The 20,538-nt window shown below is 44.5% G+C and overlaps 1 protein-coding gene across 1 annotated transcript in view; it reads right to left on the bottom strand.

Moving 5' to 3' along the window:
- Positions 1 to 18,213, bottom strand: part of LOC122921800 (vomeronasal type-2 receptor 26-like) — a 47,637-nt gene extending 29,424 nt beyond the window's left edge. The window contains exons 1-3 of the mRNA XM_044272085.1: positions 18,177 to 18,213; positions 18,080 to 18,119; positions 17,656 to 17,779 (exon numbers count right to left, since the gene is read on the bottom strand). Of these exons, the coding sequence (XP_044128020.1) occupies positions 17,656 to 17,779; positions 18,080 to 18,119; positions 18,177 to 18,213 (201 nt within the window). The remainder of the gene's footprint in view (positions 1 to 17,655; positions 17,780 to 18,079; positions 18,120 to 18,176) is intronic.
- Positions 18,214 to 20,538: the final 2,325 nt, after the last annotated feature.

Here is a 20,538-nt window from a genome sequence, read left to right as displayed (position 1 = left end):
TGGTTGTTGTCAGCAAATACAACTTCCCGTTCCCACCAGCCCAGGTAGATATTAGCGAAGGTGGGGGCACATGGGCTCCCCATCCCCACTCCCCTGAGCTGGTGGTACATACGGTGATCAAAATAAAAAAGTTGTGTTCAAGAAAGAATTTTATCAGTTCAAGAACAAATTTGTTATGCTGCCAACAATGGATGCCACGTTGGTTTAAGAATGAGGCCATAACTCCACACCCCTTTTTGTGAGGTATGGAGCTGTAAAGGGCCTCCACATCCAGACTGGCCAGCATGACGTTCTCACCAATATGGATCCCCTCCAATTTCTTGATCACATCCATAGAATCACGTACATACGAGGATAGGGCCACCGCAAACGGTCGTAGAATCCTATCCACGTATGTACTGATCTGATGTATCAGGCTCCCAGTCCCAGAGACGATAGGGAGTCCCTTTAATGGTGAAAGCCCCTTGTGTACCTTGGGCAGTCCGTAAAAACAAGGGATCTGGGGATGTTTGGGGAACAAAAAAATCAAACTCCGTCCGACTGATCAGGTCATAATCCTGTGCTACATCCAGAAGACTCTTCAATTTTTTCCTGAATATTTCAATTGGATTTGTCTCTAGCACACAATAACATGAATCGTCACTAAGAATGCTGAGGCACATGGCCTTATACTGTTCACAATTCATTACAACAATATTACCTCCCTTGTCAGATGGTTTAATGACAAGGGAGTTATCACGCTCCAGAGAGAGTAATGCGTCAATTTATCTCTTGTGGAGGTTTGATTCAGTCCCTCTGAATATGTCAAGCATTCTTAGTTGGTCAATCACGACATTTAGGAAAATGTCAGGGAGTGTGCCTTCACTCAAGGGTGGATTTTTGGTGGAGGACAATTTAAGGTCCGTAAATGGACCGTCTCCAGGATCCCTTTCCCCTTCTTCCATAAGGGCTACCAACAGTTGTTGGCAGGTCATGGATTTCAATTCCCAGTTCATTGCATTGTTGTTGGTTGTGTGTTGCAAAGAATTTTTTTCCATTTTAGTCTCCTTACGAATGCGAATAGGGTCAAATCCTTTACCCACTCGAAGGAGCTAAAAGAACCATATGGCAGCAGCTGTAGTTTTTGCAGTTAAGTCTTTACAGGTACAGCCACAACGAACTCGGTATAGTTGGTCTATGATTGTCATAGCATAGACATACCCGGATCTACTGGGTTCCAGTCTCTCGTGGTCGATTGCCACGATTTCAAGAGGACCTCTACTCACTATTGGATTAAGAGGGGCTCGCTGATCATGTCTTTCCCCTTTAGCCACAGCACAGGTGGGACACTGCCGACGCCAGGTTTCAATATCACTTCTCATGCCAATCCAGTAGAAACATAGTCTGATGGTGGCTTCCGTTTTTTGAGTTCCAAAGTGACCAGACCTGTTATGGTACATGTCCATCATCATCTTGGCATCTCTTAGAGGCACCACTATCTGATGGAGGTGCTCACAGGTGACTGGATCAAGCGATCTCCTGAGGAGTAGGTCTCTTTGAAGGAAGAGTAGTTTCCGTTGTCACCAGAGGCGAACTAGCTCTGAGTCAGCTCTCCGCCGTCGGATTCTCTCCGGTATGCGCCCACTGTAAAAATAATCCAACAGTTCTCCAATGGCTCTGCTGTCTGATAGTAGTTTAATCCAGAACTCTTTCTCAACTGGAGGTGAGGGGACACAGGTCTGTGGAAAACAAGTGACTTTAGAGGTCGGGTGCCTAGTGTGTAAGGCCTCCTGCCGGGCAAATTGGGAGTAGAATATTGGCATCTCCACATCTTCCCACTGCTCAACTGTATAAATTGGTTCTTTCTGGGCAGGTAGTCTAGACAAAGCCTTGGCATTGTCATTATATTTCCCAGTCCGGTACTTAATGGTGAAGTTAAAGTTCGCCAGTCTAAAGGGCCATCTTTGTTCTAGAGCTCCCAGACATGCAGTGTTCAAGTGAGCTAGCGGATTATTGTTGGTGTACACTGTGAAAGGTGTAGCAGCTAGGTAGTCCTTGAATTTGTCAGTTACAGCCCAGACCAAGGCTAGAAACTCCAGATTGAACGAACTGTAGTTATGGTCATTCCGCTCTGGCTCTTGTAAAGATCTGCTGGCATAAGCGATAACTCTTTCAGTTCCAGCTTGTGTCTGAGATAGTACAGCTCTCAAAACTTTCTTACTTGCGTCAGTAAAGAGGCAAAATGGTAGGCTGTAGTCAGGGTAACCCAGGACTGGAGGTTCTGTAAGTTTTTCTTTCAACAGTTGGAAAGTAGAGATGTCGCTAGGTGAATGCGAATTTAAAACCCACAGGGACTCTTTCTGGCCACAATAGTGAATGAAAAGTTGTTTCTAGGGGACTAACACCTGGACTGTGGCATGCCGGAGGGAGATCCATGGCAAAACTCCCATGGAAAATTACGTAGTTGACGCAGAGTCTGGTTTTAATCCGTAAAGGGCATAAATCATCTAACATTCCTAGATTGTTTGGAATAACGTGCTTTAAAACATCAGGTATGATGTTGTATCGATCAGGTAGTGAAAGGGTTACGCCCGCTTCACAGTGACAGACCAAACTATGACAGACCAAACTCCCCGTTTAACGCACCGCAAACAACCCCAAACAGTCCATTTGCACAACCACAAACTCCCTATTTGCACAAGGTTGGATACCAAGCTAGCCATGTCCCGTTCCTTGTCCTCACCGACGTCATTGAAGGTCTCTTCCTCCACCCAGTCACGTACAACACCAAGGGTCCCCGAAAATTGACAACAAGCCCCCTGGGACGCCTGCTGTGGTTGGTCTTCCACCTCCTCAAAGCCACCTTCCTCCTCTGACTCCTCTTCTTCAGATTCCTCTCTCTGCGTTGCCGCAGGTCGAGCAATCGATGACGACAAGGCTGCTTCTGGTGGTGATGGTGACCACAACTCTTCCTCTTCATACTCATCTACGGCCTGATCCAGCACTCTTCGCACGGCACGCTCCAGCAAAAAACGCATATGGTATGAGGTTGATGATGTTGCCTTGGGTTTGACTGACCAGGTTTGTCACCTCCGCAAAAGGACGCATGAGCCTACAGCCATTGTGCATGAGCGTTCAGTAGCGCATCCAAAAAATACCCAGCTCCGTAGAGGCTGTCCTCTTTTTTTAAATTAAAAAAAATCTGTTCTTACCAGTTTAATCTAGAATAGATTTTAGGAACCGGCAGATGGAAAAAGATGCTTGGTCGTTCCTCTTATTTCCAATTTGGGGCACTGCGCGTACTCCTTGCAATGTACTGTGCTACCAGATATGAGTGGTATGTTAAGTAGTACTATTCCTATCAGATTAATCCCTGTTATGTCCCCTATCAGGGGCCGGTGTATGGAATAGATTTTAGGAACCGGGAGATAGAAAATGATGCTTGGTTGGTCCTGCTACTTCCAATTTGGGGCACTGAGCGTGTGCCGTGCATTGTACTGTGCTACCCTACATGAGTGGTATGTTAAGTAGTACTATTCCTATCAGTTTAATCCCTGTTACGTCCCCTATCAGGGGACGTGTATGGAATGGATTTTAGGAACCGGGAGATGGAAAAAGATGCTTGGTTGGTCCTGCTACTTCCAATTTGGGGCACGGCGCATGTGCCGTGCAATGTACTGTGCCACCTGATATGAGTGGTATGTTAAGTAGTACTATTTCTATCAGTTTAATTCCTGCTACGTCCCCTATCGGGGACGTGTATTGAATAGATTTTAGACAACCACAAAGAGTTGTCAATAGTTGACACACTCATGAAATAAACTTTATTCCTCTATGTGTCAATCTTGGTGTAGTGATGACTGTGCTCGTGCACACGTTTGGGAGATTGCAGGCGATGGCGGTTTTTCAAAGCCTATGGTCGTGCTGAGGTAGTTCAGTGACAGTTAAGTAACCCAGAAAACAATGATTCTGAAGTGTGGGCCCACTGTTGGCCTAGTAGGCTTTAATGATCACCCTAGATGATCACAAAGAAAATTAATGTTTTTTCTATGCCAAATTATCCAGCCGATCGCTTTTGGTAAGTTCACAATGAAGCAACAACCTTATCATCTGGGGTGTGCCAACATTGCTATTGCCAACACACTCATAGAGGTGATCACGTCATTGTGATATGCAAGCCCCTTCAAAACAACAAGGTAACGATCATGAAGGTGAATTGACACATGTATGTGCCTTTTTCTTTGTTTTGTTTTTGCAGCCACAGTGCAGCACCAGAGGCCAGAATAATTAGGCATGTACACATGCCTGAAAAATTAGGTATTGTTGCAGCCGCTGCAGAAAGTGCACTAAAACATTGCGGCTTGAACCCTAGTTGGTAGCGGAGAAGTTACGCAAGTCATCCGGCATGCAGATATAAAATACAGCAGCGTGTGGACCATTTTTAGCCCAAGGCATCTCATCTCATCAGGCCTTTTTTAGTCAAATGTATCGCCCACTGTCAGTCCCTTTGGGATCCATGCCTCATTCATCTTAATAAAGGCGAGGTAATCTAGACTTTTTTGACCTAGGCGACTTCTCTTCTCAGTGACAATACCTCCTGCTGCACTGAAGGTCCTTTCTGACAGGACACTTGAAGCCGGGCAGGCCAGAAGTTCTATCGCAAACTGGGATAGCTCAGGCCACAGGTCAAGCCTGCACACCCAGTAGTCAATGGGTTCATCGCTCCTCAGAGTGTCGATATCTGCAGTTAAGGGGAGGTAGTCTGCCACCTGTCGGTCGAATCATTCTCTGAGGGTGGACCACGAAGGGCTGTGACGATGCGTAGGACTTAAAAACGTCTGTAAAGCGTCCTGTCTTTGCCGGCGTGGTCGTGGTAGGAGGAGGATTATTTTCACCTCTTCCCCTGTTAGATTCCCGTTGTGCTGTGACATCCCCCTTATACGCTGTGTAAAGTATACTTTTTAACTTGTTTTGGAACTGCTGCATCCTTTCCAAATTCCGGTAATTCTGTAACATTTCAGCCACTTTCTGCTTAAACTGTGGGTCTAGATGGCCACCCAGTACAGGTTGTTCTCCTTCAGCCTTTTTATATGAGGGTCCCTCAACAGGCACGACAGTATGAAAGACCCCATTTGCACAAGGTTGGATACCGAGCTACTCATGTCCCGTTCCTCGTCCTCACTAATCTTACTAAAGGTCTGTTCTTCCCCCCAGCCATGTACAACACCACGGGTACCAGATAGGTGACAACGAGCACCCTGGGATGCCTGCTGTGGTTGGTCTTCCTCCTCCTCAAAGCAACATTCCTCCTCTGACTCATCTTCCTCAGACTCCTCTTGCAGCGTTGCTGCAGGTCCAGCAAGCGATGCTGATAAGGCTGTTTCTGGTGGTGATGGTGACCACAACTCTTCCTCTTCACGCTCATCTACGGCCTGATCCAGCACTCTTGGCACGGCACGCTCCAGCAAAAAACGCATATGGGATGATGTCGCTAATGGTGCCTTCGGTGCGACTGACTTGGTTTGTCACCTTCTCAAAAGGACGCATGAGCCTACAGGAATTGCACATGAGCGTCCAGTAACGTGGCAAAAAAATACCCAGCTCTGCAGAGGCTGTCCTAGCACCACGGTCATACAAATACTCGTTGACGGCTTTTTCTTGTTGGAGCAGGCGGTCAAACATTAGGAGTGTTGAATTCCAACGTGTCGGGCTGTCACAAATCAAGCGCCTCACTGGCATGTTGTTTCGCCGCTAAATATCGGAAAAGTGTGCCATGGCCGTGTAGGAACGCCTGAAATAGCCACACACCTTTCTGGCCTGCTTGAGGACGTCCTGTAAGCCTGGGTACTTATGCACAAAGCATTGTACGATCAGATTCAACACATGTGCCATGCACAGCACATGTGTCAACTTGCCCAAATTCAATGCTGCCAACAAATTGCTTCTGTTGTCACACACCACTTTGCCGATCTCCAGTTGGTGCGGAGTCAGCCACTGATCCACCTGTGTGTTCAGGGCGGACAGGAGTGCTGGTCTGGTGTGACTCTCTGCTTTCAGGCAAGTCAACCCCAAGACGGCGTGACACTGTCGTATCCGGGATGTGGAATAGCCCCTGTGGAGCTGGGGGGGTGCAGTTGATGTGGAGCAAGACGCAGCAGCAGAAGATGACTCAGCCGAGGAAGTTAGCGAAGAGGATGGAGTAGGAGGAGTAGAGGAGGTGGCAGCAGGCCTGCCTGCAAGTCATGCGGTGTCGCCAACTCCTCTGCAGAGCCACGCATTCCATGCTTGGCACCCGTCAGCAGGTTTACCCAATGTGCAGTGTACGTGATATACCTGCCCTGACCATGCTTTGCAGACCAGGTATCAGTGGTCAGATGGACCCTTGCCCCAACACTGTGTGCCAGACATGCAATGACTTCCTTTTCCACAATAGAGTACAGGTTGGGGATTGCCTTTTGTGAAAATAAATTTCGTCCGGGTACCTTCCACTGCGGTGTCCCAATAGCTACAATTTTTTTGAAGGCCTCAGCCTCCACCAGCTTGTATGGTAAAAGCTGGCGAGCTAAGAGTTCCGACATGCCAGCTGTCAGAAGCCGGACAAGGGGGTGACTCTGTGACATTGGCTTCTTACGCTCAAACATTTCCTTGACAGACACCTGACTGGGGGCAGATGAGCAGGAACTGCTAAAGGCGAGAGGCGAAGTGGCGGATGGTTGAGAGGGGGCATGGAGGACAGCAGTGGTTGACGTGGCTGAAGATGCTGGACCAGGAGGAGGATGGTGGCTTTGAGTTTGTGTGCTGCTTGCACTCGTCATCATGTGTTGATCCCATAGGCGTCTGTAATGTGAGATCATGTGCCTTCGCAAAGCAGTTGTACCTAGGTGGGTGGACTTCCCACAACTCACTTTCTTTTGGCACAGGTTACAAATGGCATCGCTGTTATCAGAGGCAGAAACACAAAAAAAAAAGCCACACTGCTGAGCTCTGCAATGACGGCATTCTGGTGGTGGCAACAGCATGCGTTGATTGGCGTGCTGTCTGGCTGACCCCACGTGACATCCACGGACACATCGTCATCATCAACTGCTTCACTTGTATCTGACAACTCAGCAAACATAGCAGCAGCGGGTACAACATCATCATCATCACACCGTACGTCCATGTGTGTAATGCTGTCTGACTGAGACATATCCCTGTTATCTACATCCTTTGGCAATAATGTGGTAACTTGAGAGGTGCCCGAAGCTGAGCTGGAGGAGGATGGTGCATCAAGGTTCCGAGCTGTAGAAGATTGGGTGTCCTGTGTTAGCCAGTCAACTATGTCCTCAGAACTTTTCGAGTTCAGGGTACGTGGCCTCTGAACACTGGGCATTATTCTAGGGCCAAAGGAAATCACAGTACCACGACCACTACGGCCTCTGCGGGGTGGCCTGCCTCTGCCTGTCATTTTTTTGTACTATGCGTGCAAGCTACTGTGACACCAGATATGAGTGATGTCACTGTGCACTGGCAGTAGTTGGCACAGTACACGCTGTAGGCCTGACACACACACTTGCAGGCAACTAACTGCAATTATATTACATTGAATTTTTTTTTTTTTTTTTTGTAAAATATTTATTGTAAATAATATTGAGAATGTCATCATCTCAAACACATGAGTTACATCATAGTGTGCTCATGCACAAGGCGACATAGAATCAGACATTTACATAGACACATTTCAGTGAATTTGTAAAGCAATAAAAAACATCAACATCAACAAGCGACAGATAATGATTTCTTATCATTTGCATTGCACACCTTCTTTGTTATACCGCTTAGGCATTGTTACAATGTGGTGAGCTGAGTATAGCATATAGGGAATGGCATTCACATACAAACAGCATGGCCATCAACTTTTAAGTAAAATTACAGAGTTTCTTCCAGGCCCCCCAGACCTTATCAAACAAAGGGGTATTGTTAATCTCCCAGTGCGCTATTTGTTCCAGCCGGTACACCTGGTCGCAGCGAGCCATCCATTGATGAGCATTAGGCACTGTTCTCTACTTCCACTTTCATGCTATGAGGAGTCTAGCTACTGCCAAAAGGTGTTGTTGTAGGCGATTGGCATGGGGAGAGCGGCAACTTGGTGGTTTCAAACCTATCAGGCAATATTGAGGCGGGAAAGCACTATGCAATATGAAAATAATATCACATACTCCTTTCCAAAAGGGTTTTACTAGATGACAATCTTACCATATGTGTATGAACGAGCCCTCAGTGTCTAAGCATCTCCAGCACTGTGATGAGGAGGAAGATGCACTTCACCCAATTTGCAGAACGGCACGGACAGCCTTCAATATGAATGCCTATTCTTGTCCGCAAAGCGCGGTCAAGAATAGGACATGTTATATTTTTTAGCAGGGCTACGGAACGGAGCAATGAATGCAGACAGTACACAGAGTTCTGTCCGCATCTTTTGCGGCCACCTTGAAGTGAATGGGTCCGCACCCGAGCCACAAAAACTGTGTCTCGGATGCGGACCCAAAAAACGGTTATGTGCATGAGGCCTAACAGTGACATCTACAGTACCCCTCCCCTTTAACAGTGACCTTCCCAGCAGCCCGCCCCTTAACAGTAACATCCACAGCGCCCTCCCCCTTAACAGTGACCTCCACAACGGCCACCCCTTTATTAGTGACCTCCACAGTACCCTGTCTCGTTAACAGTGATTTCCACCATAACCCGCCCCCTTAACAGTGACCTCTATAGAGCTATGTTCCCTTAAAAGGAGGGAAAAATCTTATGCAGCTTTGTCGGAGTATAGTACCATCTAGTAACCAACTTGTAGTAATTCTCTTGCAGGCGTACGCATCTAGATATTTTGTTAGTTTGTGATAGCATTATTTTTATTTCGTCAGGGGAGAACGTGATATCTAGATCTTGCTCCCAACTCCTAATGAAATGGGGCGTAACTGCTTGGGGCGCTTCAAGGAGGGAGGCATAGATTTTGGATATTTTCTTGCTTGGTTCACTCTTCCCCAAGGTCATTTGTTCGAATTGAATGGGGGTAGTCTGGCTCTGTAACAGTCTCCCTGCAGTGGCCTTTAAGATGTGGGCATACTGAAAGTGGGTTAGATTCCCTATTTGAGGGTGCTCGAGCGCTACATCGTCCCCCTCGTGAGGATTATAAAATATATAGCGATTTGTGGACCGCAAAACACACCACGGCCATGTGCATGAGGCCTTATAGTGGATACGGTATATATCTTTTATTCACACATATAAACATTAAATGAATTAACCCCTTAGGGACACAGCCTTTTTACACCTTAGGACCAGGCCATTTTTTGCAAATCTGACCAGTGTCACTTTAAGTGCTGATAACTTTAAAACGCTTTGACTTATCCAGGCCGTTCTGAGATTGTTTTTTCGTCACATATTGTACTTCATGACACTGGTAAAATGAAGTCAAAAAAAATATTTTTTTTGCACCAAAAAATACCTAATTTAACAAAAATTTGGAAAAATTTGCAAATTTCAAAGTTTCAGTTTCTCTACTTCTGTAATACATAGTAATACCCCTAAAAATTGTGATGACTTTACATTCCCCATATGTCTACTTCATGTTTGAATTATTTTGGGAATGATATTTTATTTTTTGGGGATGTTACAAGGCTTAGAAGTTTAGAAGCAAATCTTGAAATTTTTCAGAAATTTACAAAAACCCAATTTTTAGGGACCACTACAGCTCTGAAGTCACTTTGCGAGGCTTACATAATAGAAACCGCCCAAAAATGACCCCATTCTATAAACTACACCCCTCAAGGTATTCAAAACTGATTTTACAAACTTTGTTAACCCTTTAGGTGTTGCACAAGAGTTATTGGCAAATGGGGATGAAATTTGAGAATTTAATTTTTTTGCCTAATTGTCCATTTTAACCAATTTTTTCCACTAACAAAGCAAGGGTTAACAGCCAAACAAGACTGTATCTTTATTGCCGTGACTCTGCCGTTTACAGAAACACCCCATATGTGGCCGTAAACTACAGCGGGGTGTAGAGTGAAAGGTGCGCCGTATGGTTTTTGGAAGCCTGGACAGTTTTTTTTACACCATGTCCCATTTGAAGCCCCCTGATGCACCCCTGGAGTAGAAACTCCATAAAAGTGACCCCATTTAAGAAACTACACCCCTCAAGGTATTCAAAACAGATTTTACATACGTTTTTAACCCTTTAGGTGTTGCACAAGATTTAATGGAAAATAGAGATACAATTTCCAAATTTCACTTTTTGGGCAGATTTTCCATTTTCATATTTTTTTTCCAGTTACAAAGCAAGGGTTAACAGCCAAACAAAACTCATTATTTATGGCCCTAATTCTGTAGTTTACAGAAACACCCCATATGTGGTCGTAAACTTCTGTACGGGCACACGGCAGGGCGCAGAAGGAAAGGAATGCCATATGGTTTTTGGAAGGCAGATTTTGCTGGACTGTTTGTTTTTTACACCATGTCCCATTTGAAGCCCCCCTGAGGCACCCCTAGAGTAGAAACTCTAAAAAAGTGACCCCATTTTAGAAACTACGGGATAGGGTGGCAGTTTTGTTGGTACTAGTTTAGGGTACATATGATTTTTGGTTGCTCTATATTACACTTTTTGTGCAGCAAGGTAACAAGAAATACCTTTTTGGCACAGTTTTTTTTTGTTATTTAACAACATTCATCTGACAGGTTAGATCATGTGGTAATTTTATAGAGCAGGTTGTCACAGATGCGGCGATACCTAATATGTATACAATTTTTTTTATTTATGTAAGTTTTACACAATGATTTCATTTTTAAAACAAAAAAAGTTTTAGTTTCTCCATAGTCTAAGAGCCATAGTTTTTTTCAGTTTTTGGGCGTTTATCTTAAGTAGAGTCTTATTTTTTGCGGGATGAGATGTCGGTTTGATTAACACTATTTTGGGGTGCATATGATTTTTTGATCGCTTGCTATTACACTTTTTGTGACGTAAGATGACAAAAAATTGCTTTTTTTTACACAGTTTTTATTTTTATTTTTTACGGTGGTCACCTGAGGGGTTAGGTCATGTGATATTTTTATAGAGCCGGTCGATACGGACGCGTCAATACCTAATATGTATACTTTTTTTAATTTATGTAAGTTTTACATAATGATTTCATTTTTGAAACAAAAAAAATGATGTTTTAGTGTTTCCATAGTCTAAGAGCCATAGTGTTTTCAGTTTTTGGGCGATTATCTTAAGTAGGGTCTCATTTTTTGCGGGATGAGATGACGGTTTAATTTTTACAATTTTGGCGTACATGCAACTTTTTTAAATCACTTTTATTACCTTTTTTTGGGACGTAAGGTGGGCAAAATTTCAATTTCATCATAGTTTTTAATTTTTTATTTTTATGGCATTCACCGTTCGGGTAAAGTAACATGACCATTTTATAGATCAGGTCGTTACGGACGCGGCAATACCAAACATGTGTAGGGAATTTTATTTTTTTCATTTTTAATCAGTGATAAATGTGTTTTTTGATTTTTACTTTTTTTTCACTTTTTTTTACTTTTTTTTACCCAGACCCACTTGGTTCTTGAAGATCCAGTGGGTCTGATGTCTGTATAATACAGTACAGTACAATATATAGTACTGTACTGTATTTTACTTACACTAAACAGATCTACAGGGAGTGCAGAATTATTAGGCAAGTTGTATTTTTGAGGATTAATTTTATTATTGAACAACAACCATGTTCTCAATGAACCCAAAAAACTCATTAATATCAAAGCTGAATATTTTTGGAAGTAGTTTTTAGTTTGTTTTTAGTTTTAGCTATTTTAGGGGGATATCTGTGTGTGCAGGTGACTATTACTGTGCATAATTATTAGGCAACTTAACAAAAAAACAAATATATACCCATTTCAATTATTTATTTTTACCAGTGAAACCAATATAACATCTCTAATGATAGGGTTAAGTGAAATATAGAGACCCCCCTGCGCTCCTATTGAACAGATACGTGTCAGTCTACCTTGGTGGGGAGACCCCGCTGCTTGATGTCTTAAAGGAGCTATTGTTCTCCCTAATAAAGTGTATATAAAGTAGATATATCACCCGTATGGGATATATGACATAAGCGCTGGTACACAATCAAATTCAGCTAGTCCTAGTAAGTTGGCACTATGCTAGGTGCCAATCTGAATAATCATACGATTTTGCTGTATAGGTTAATTGTGTCAGAGTATGAATAATTGTCGTAGTGGATCGAGGTGTGTAGTCAATGGCTGGGAGTGTGCGGACAGTGAAGTTATTAACACTGGGAATAAAGCGGCAAGTCAAAAGTGAATGCTGGTATAATCACTATCCTGGGTACCTTGTTGGTTCTTTTCTCTAAGGCGTTCCTTATGTCGGTGTTCTATAATATAACATCTCAACATTCACAAATATACATTTCTGACATTCAAAAACAAAACAAAAACAAATCAGTGACCAATATAGCCACCGTTCTTTGCAAGGACACTCAAAAGCCTGCCATCCATGGATTCTGTCAGTGTTTTGATCTGTTCACCATCAACATTGCATGCAGCAGCAACCACAGCCTCCCAGACACTGTTCAGAGAGGTGTACTGTTTTCCCTCCTTGTAAATCTCACATTTGATGACCACTGGACCACAGGTTCTCAATGGGGTTCAGATCAGGTGAACAAGGAGGCCATGTCATTAGATTTTCTTCTTTTATACCCTTTCTTGCCAGCCACGCTGTGGAGTACTTGGACGTGTGTGATGGAGCATTGTCCTGCATGAAAATCATGTTTTTCTTGAAGGATGCAGACTTCTTCCTGTACCACTGCTTGAAGAAGGTGTCTTCCAGAAACTGGCAGTAGGACTGGGAGTTGAGCTTGACTCCATCCTTAACCCGAAAAGGCCCCACAAGCTCATCTTTGATGATACCAGCCCAAACCAGTACTCCACCTCCACCTTGCTGGCGTCTGAGTCGGACTGGAGCTCTCTGCCCTTTACCAATCCATCCACGGGCCCATCCATCTGGCCCATGAAGACTCACTCTCATTTCATCAGTCCATAAAACCTTAGAAAAATCAGTCTTGAGATATTTCTTGGCCCAGTCTTGACGTTTCAGCTTGTGTGTCTTGTTCAGTGGTGGTCGTCTTTCAGCCTTTCTTACCTTGGCCATGTCTCTGAGTATTGCACACCTTGTGCTTTTGGGCACTCCAGTGATGTTGCAGTTCTAAAATATGGCCAAACTGGTGGCAAGTGGCATCTTGGCAGCTGCACGCTTGACTTTTCTCAGTTCATGGGCAGTTATTTTGCGCCTTGGTTTTTCCATGCTTCTTGTGACCCTGTTGACTATTTTGAATGAAACGCTTGATTTTTCGATGATCACGCTTCAGAAGCTTTGCAATTTTAAGAGTGCTGCATCCCTCTGCAAGATATCTCACTATTTTTGACTTTTCTGAGCCTGTCAAGTCCTGCTTTTGACCCATTTTGCCAAAGGAAAGGAAGTTGCCTAATAATTATGCACACCTGATATAGGGTGTTGATGTCATTAGACCACACCCCTTCTCATTACAGAAATGCACATCACCTAATATGCTTAATTGGTAGTAGGCTTTCGAGCCTATACAGCTTGGAGTAAGACAACATGCATAAAGAGGATGATGTGGTCAAAATACTCATTTGCCTAATAATTCTGCACTCCCTGTATGTCTTTAGCATAGATCTGTTCAGCACCATGGACAGGCGTCCTGTTGCCATGGGAACCTTCCCCGTCTGCCACAACTTCGCAGACGGGGAAGGGTGAGGACGGGGCTTCGGGGGGCTGCCTGGGGGCTCTCTCCCTTTCCATCGGGGGGCTGCAAAGGCACAGCAGCCCCCCGATCGGAGAGGGGGGGAGCTCCCTGCTCTGTTAACCTTTTCCATACAGCGGTCCGTACGGACCGCTGTATGGAAAGGGTTAAACGGCTGACATCGGATCAACGATGTCAGCCGTTTATACCAGGGTGCCAGCAATGTGCTGGCACCCTGGTATACCCACTAGACGCCAACGATTATTCAAGGGGAGGCAGATCGCGATCCCGCCTGCCGCACCGCCCGCCTCCCTCACCGCCCGCACCGCCCGCAACCCTCCCCCTGCACCACCCGCCCACATAATAACATTCAGGGGGAGGAAAAACATATATATTTTGGGCATTATAAAGTTTCTGATCCCCAATCAGAAACGGCAAAAAGCGCATCAAACCGCAGGTCTGAATTGACCTGCGGTTTGTTGCGATCGCCGACATGGGGGGGTCACGGGACCCAACCGCACATTTAGCCTAGGTGCCTGCTCAATGATTTGAGCAGGCACCTTGTTCCGATCACTGCCAGCCGGGCGTCAGTGATCGGAACAACACATGACGTACCGGTACGTCATGTGTCCTGAAGAGGTTAAATGAAATATACCCATGTGAAGCCGGGTCCTTCTGCTAGTTTTGAATAAAGGCCAATTGAAAATATTATTTTGGGCCAAAAATGAGTAAAACTCAATAATGAACAAAAATTTTATCCAAAGGTGTATATAGTCTTTAATGGTAGGGTTGGGGAAGGGGTCAGATTGAGAATTTGGCACAGGGGGCGCAATTTAAATTTTTTCCTCGGGCAGCAGAAAGGCTATGTGCACCCCTGGTGTAGGGTAATGAAATAATTTAGAAGTCTGGTCTTGGGACTGGATTAATATACATAATATGGTACATGTACGGCTATAGAGGGTAGGGGATGTATATACAGTCATGTGAAAAAATTAGGACACCCTTTGAAAGCATGTGGTTTTTTGTAACATTTTTAATAAAAGGTTATTTCATCTCCGTTTCAACAATACAGAGAGATTAAAGTAATCCGACTAAACAAAGAAAACTGAAGAAAAGTCTTTTCAAGATCTTCTGTAAATGTCATTCTACAAAAATGCCTATTCTAACTGAGGAAAAAGATAGGACACCCTTGCCCCTAATAGCGAGTGTTACCTCCTTTGGCTGAAATAACTGCAGTGAGACGGTTCTTGTAGCCATCTACCAGTCTTCGACATCGGTCTGAGGAAATTTTACCCCACTCCTCAATGCAGAACTTTTTCAGCTGTGAGATGTTTGAGGGGTTTCTTGCACGTACAGCCCTTTTCAAGTCACCCCACAGCATCTCAATGGGATTCAAATCTGGACTTTGACTTGGCCATTCCAGGACTCTCCATTTCTTCTTTTTCAGCCAATCTTTGGTTGATTTACTAGTATGTTTTGGGTCATTGTCATGTTGCATGGTCCAGTTCCGCTTCAGCTTTAATTTTCTAACTGATGGTCTCACATGTTCTTCAAGCACCTTCTGATACACAGTAGAATTCATCGTGGATTCTATGATGGTGAGCTGACCAGGTCCTGCTGCAGCAAAGCAGCCCCAAACCATGACACTTCCACCTCCATGCTTCACAGTTGGTATGAGGTTCTTTTCTTGGAATGCTGTGTTTGGTTTACGCCAAACATGTCCTCTGCTGTTGTGTCCAAATAATTCAATTTTGGACTCATCTGTCCAAAGAACATTATTCCAGAAGTCCTGGTCTTTGTCAACTTTATCTCTGGCAAATGTCAGTCTGGCCTCGATGTTTCTCTTGGAAAGCAAAGGTTTCCTCCTTGCACACCTCCCATGCAAGTTAAACTTGTACAGTCTCTTTCTGATTGTAGAGGCATGTACTTCTACATCAACAGTAGCCAGAGCCTGCTGTAGTTCTCGAGATGACACTTTAGGGTTTTTTAGGCCTCTTTTAGCATCTTGCGGTCTGCTCTTGGGGTGAACTTGCTGGGGCGACCAGTCCTGGGCATGTTGGCAGTTGTTTTGAAAGCCCTCCACTTGTAGACTATCTTCCGGACAGTGGAATGGCTGATTTCAAAATCTTTTGAGATCTTTTTAAATCCCTTCCCAGACTCATAGGCTGCTACAATCTTTTTTCTGAAGTCCTCTGACAGCTCTTTTGCTCTCACCATGGTGCTCACTCTCACTTCAACAGTCAGGAGCACACCAAACTAAATGTCTGAGGTTTAAATAGGGCAAGCCTCATTCAACATGCAGAGTAACGATCTACTAATTATGTGCACCTGGTGTGATATACCTGTGTGAGATCTGAGCCAATTTAAGAGGGAATACATGTGAGGGTGTCCTATCTTTTTCCTCAGTTAGAATAGGCATTTTTGTAGAATGACATTTACAGAAGATCTTGAAAAGACTTTTCTTCAGTTTTCTTTGTTTAGTTGGATTACTTTAATCTCTCTGTATTGTTGAAACGGAGATGAAATAACCTTTTATTAAAAATGTTACAAAAAACCACATGCTTTCAAAGGGTGTCCTAATTTTTTCACATGACTGTAGCAGGCTCACATGAGGAGCTTGCTCCATAGATCCCAGGTGCCACCTGTGTAATACAGCAGATACCTGATGAGGGGTTTAGAAGTGTAGGGGCACACGCGCAGTCACTGCTCCGGTAGTAACAGCGGAAACAGAGTCAGACAAGATGTGCAGCACATGTCAATCAAAAGGGAGAGAGGAGACTCTGGAGCAGTGGGAGGAGACTCTGGAGCAGTGGGAGTAGCCATTGGAGCAGTGAGAGGAGACTCTGGAGCACGGGGAGGAGACTCTGGAGCAGTGGGAGGAGACTCTGGAGCAGTGGGAGGAGACCCTCACTTTTCAGGATTTCTGGTGGATGAATCATTTCCTACAAATTAACTCTCTCCCCTCTAGTCAGGACAGAATAAACCCTGTCACATACAGATAATTGAATATAAATTGCAGCATATTTAGCATTACTTTACAGTGAATGTATTACTCATGCTGGCTGACATGTACCATACACCGACTGTCAGGAAGGTTATTGTGTCAAGAAGTTGCACATTTTAGTGGAGCAAAAGACTGCAACTTTCTACCTTTTCTCGGACACGCTCTACACTTGTTGTTAGAAGTACAGTAGTCGGGGTAGAAGATGTCTGGGCAGGAAAGGGCAGGCATCAGTGGATCTATAAAGCTGGCACAAGTAATGCCTGAAACCTATGCCTGTTCCGAGCTGGTGTATCTTTCAGATTCTGGTGTATGGACCAGCTGAGATATACCAGAAGATAGTGTCTATATTTTCTGTGTTTAGAGGGAACGGGAAATGGAGAACAATAGAGGACTCATGAAGCAGTAGAACTAGGTTCTGAACAGATCCGGTTGAATTATCTCTAAAATAGCCATGACGGATCCAGCACTAAAACCATTGTAAGTCAGTGGGTGCCGGATCCGTTTTCTTTTGTGTCCGAGAAAACGGATCCAGCACCATTGACTTACATTGTGTGTCAGGACGGATCCGTGTTGCTCCACATCCCATGATGCACTCAAAATCGCTGCTTGCAGCATTTATCTTTCTGGAATGGGAACGCAAACAAACGGAACAGAATGCATTGTGGTGCATCGGGTTCAGTTCAGGTTTGTCCGCATGGACAGTGAATAGGGACAAAACTGAAGCTTTTTCCTCTGGTCTTGAGATCCTATGACGGAACTCAATACCAGAAAGGAAAAGCGCAGATGTGAATGTAGCCTAAAAACAGCCGGGTATATGATGTGACTAGTATAAAAAACATCAGTTTCCAGTATTTTATGATTATAGTATTTTACCTGTAACATTTGTAAACTCTCCTTCTGAGCATGGGACGCAGTCATAGCAGCAGATGTGATATCCTTCCCTGAGAATCTTTCTGGTTCCTGGAGGACAAAGTTCACTACATCGACCTTTTGGGATCTAATAATGTAAGTAATTTATGCTGAAAAGTTTTAAATAAGCAATAAACATATATTTTTCATTGACTTGGATCTGCAGACTATAGACTGAGAAACTCATCATTTACTATTGAGTCATAAATATATGTTTTGCTCATTATTAGAGATGAATGAAGTTTTCGAAAATTCGATTTGGCTGCTTCGCCGAATTTTACAAAACACTTTGCTCCATGATTAAAAACTTCATCACGAAGCGCATTTATTTGTAATTAGCGGGTGCAATGACAGGGAGCTGCGATAGCACCGCTCCCCATCATTGTACCCCTCAGATGCTATGTTCATACTGTACATGATTGTGGCATCTGAGAGTAATAATACAGCGTAAAATTAACATAAAAAAAATATTAAATCGGACTTACCGCCTTCATTTTCTTGTGATGGGCCGACCGCTGCCATCATACGTCACCACACATGGGATTTTGGCTGAGATATTCTATCAAGATGGCGGCGGCCAGCCCTTCGCGAGCAACTGGAGGAGGTAAGTATGATCATTTTGTTTTTTACACTATTTCAGGTTAAATCGATTTACTACCACGAAGCACAAGGAAATTCGGCTTCGCAGTGAACTGAATTTATCCTGAAATTCGGATTGAATTCACCTTCATTGGATTTGATTCGCTCATCTCTATTCATTATACTCTACCATCATCAAAGAATCCAAAATTCACAGTATTAATATTTTAAGGTTATGCTCATATCTGTAGTGAAAATGCGCACCTAGGGGTTTGAGGTTTATGTCACTTTAATGGAAAGGATTGCTCAGCAGACATAACTAATAGTGATGTCCCGAACTATTCGCCGGCGAACAGTTCCCGGCGAACATAGCTTGCTCGTGTTCGCCGCGGCGGGCGAACATATGCGATGTTCGGTCCGTCCCCTATACATCATCATTGAGTAAACTTTGACCCTGTACCTCACAGTCAGCAGACACATTCCAGCCAATCAGCAGCAGACCCTCCCTCCCAGACCCTCCCACCTCCTGGACAGCATCCATTTTAGATTCATTCGGAAGCTGCATTCTCACTGAGAGGAGGGACAGTGCTGCTGCTGCTGCTGATTAAATAGGGAAAGCGTTAGCTCGGGCATTGTTCTGTGTCCACAGACTCATCTGCTGTAAGGACAGCGTCCAGACAGCACCCCAAAAAGCCCTTTTCAGGGCTGATACATCAGTCTGCTTTTTCTTTTTCTTTTTATATATATATATATATATATATATTGCAGTTGCCTGGCTGCCCGTGTGTGAGAGGCTGCAGGCTCAGTCACAGACAGCACTGTGTGCACACCATTCATACAGGGTGTGACAGAAAATACCTTGCAGATAAAAAAAAATTATATTAAATATTTTTCTGTGATATAATCACATTTGCAAGCCCGTGTATGTCAGGCCCACACAGACTGTATTGTGGCCACTGGCTAGGCCTCCACTCATACCGTTACAGGGTGTCATTCACTCAAATACCTTGCAGATAAAAAAAATTATATTAAACATTTTTCTGTGATATAATCACATTTGCAAATTGCAAGGCCGTGTGTGTCAGGCCCACACAGACTGTATTGTGGCCACTGGCTAGTGGCTAGGCCTCCACTCATACCGTTACAGAAAATAGTTGACTGGCTTACACAGGACACCCAATCTTCAACAGCTTCCGCTAAGAACCTTGACGCACCACCCTCCTCCAGCTCAGCTTTGGTCACTTGCTCTCAAGTTACCACTCTCCCGCCCGCCGCCACCACCACTACCACCAAAGCCACCACAGCCGCTTTACTTGATCCCTCAGAGGAGTTATTTACAAATCAGTTGGATTAAATTAGTGATGCGCAACCATTATTGCCAGAGGATGTAGATAACAGGGATATGCCTCAGTCAGGCAGCATTACACACATGGACGTACAGTGTGATGATGATGATGATGTTGTACCCGCTGCTGCTTCCTTTGCTGAGGTGTCAGATACAAGTGAAGTGGTTGATGATGACGATGTGTCCGTGGATGCCACGTGGGTGCCTGCTCGAAGAGAAGAAGAAGAGGGGGAAAGTAGACAGAGAGAAGGAAGAGACGAGTTGGAAGCAGGGGGAGGTCGTCACAAGGAGCTAGTGGCATGGTCAGACAGCATGTATCGGCACCCAGGGTCAGCTAGACAGCACGCCAATCAACGCATGCTGTTGCCACCACCAGAATGCTGTCATTGCAAAGCTCAGCAGTGTTGCATATTTATTTTTTTGTGTCTGCTGCTGACAACAGCGATGCCATTTGCAACCTGTGCCAAAAGAAACTGAGTCGGGGGAAATCCAACACCCACCTAGGTACAACTGCTTTGCGAAGGCACATGATCGCAAATCACAAACACCTATGGGATCAACACATGATGACGAGTAGAAGCAGCACACAAGCTCAAAGCCACCATCCTCCTCCTGGTCCAGCATCTTCAGCCACGTCAACCACTGCTGTCCTCCTTGCCCCTCTCAAACACCCGCCACTCCGCCTCTCACCTTCAGCAGTTCCATCTCATCTGCCACAGTCAGGTGTCTGTAAAGGAAATGTTTGAGCGTAGAAGCCAATGTCAGAGTCACCCCCTTGCCCGGTGTCTGAAGCTGGCTTGACGGAACTCTTAGCCCACCAGCTTTTTCCATACCAGCTGGTGGAGTCTGAGGCCTTCAAAAAATTTGTCGCAATTGGGACACCACAGTGGAAGGTACCCGGACGATTTTTTTTTTCAAATAAG

The sequence above is a fragment of the Bufo gargarizans genome, chromosome 1 (genome assembly GCF_014858855.1).
Source record: "Bufo gargarizans isolate SCDJY-AF-19 chromosome 1, ASM1485885v1, whole genome shotgun sequence".
NCBI classification, from domain to species: Eukaryota; Metazoa; Chordata; class Amphibia; order Anura; family Bufonidae; genus Bufo; species Bufo gargarizans.
The sequence above is the reverse complement of the archived record's forward strand: the minus strand, read 5'-3'. Positions and strand labels throughout refer to the sequence as shown.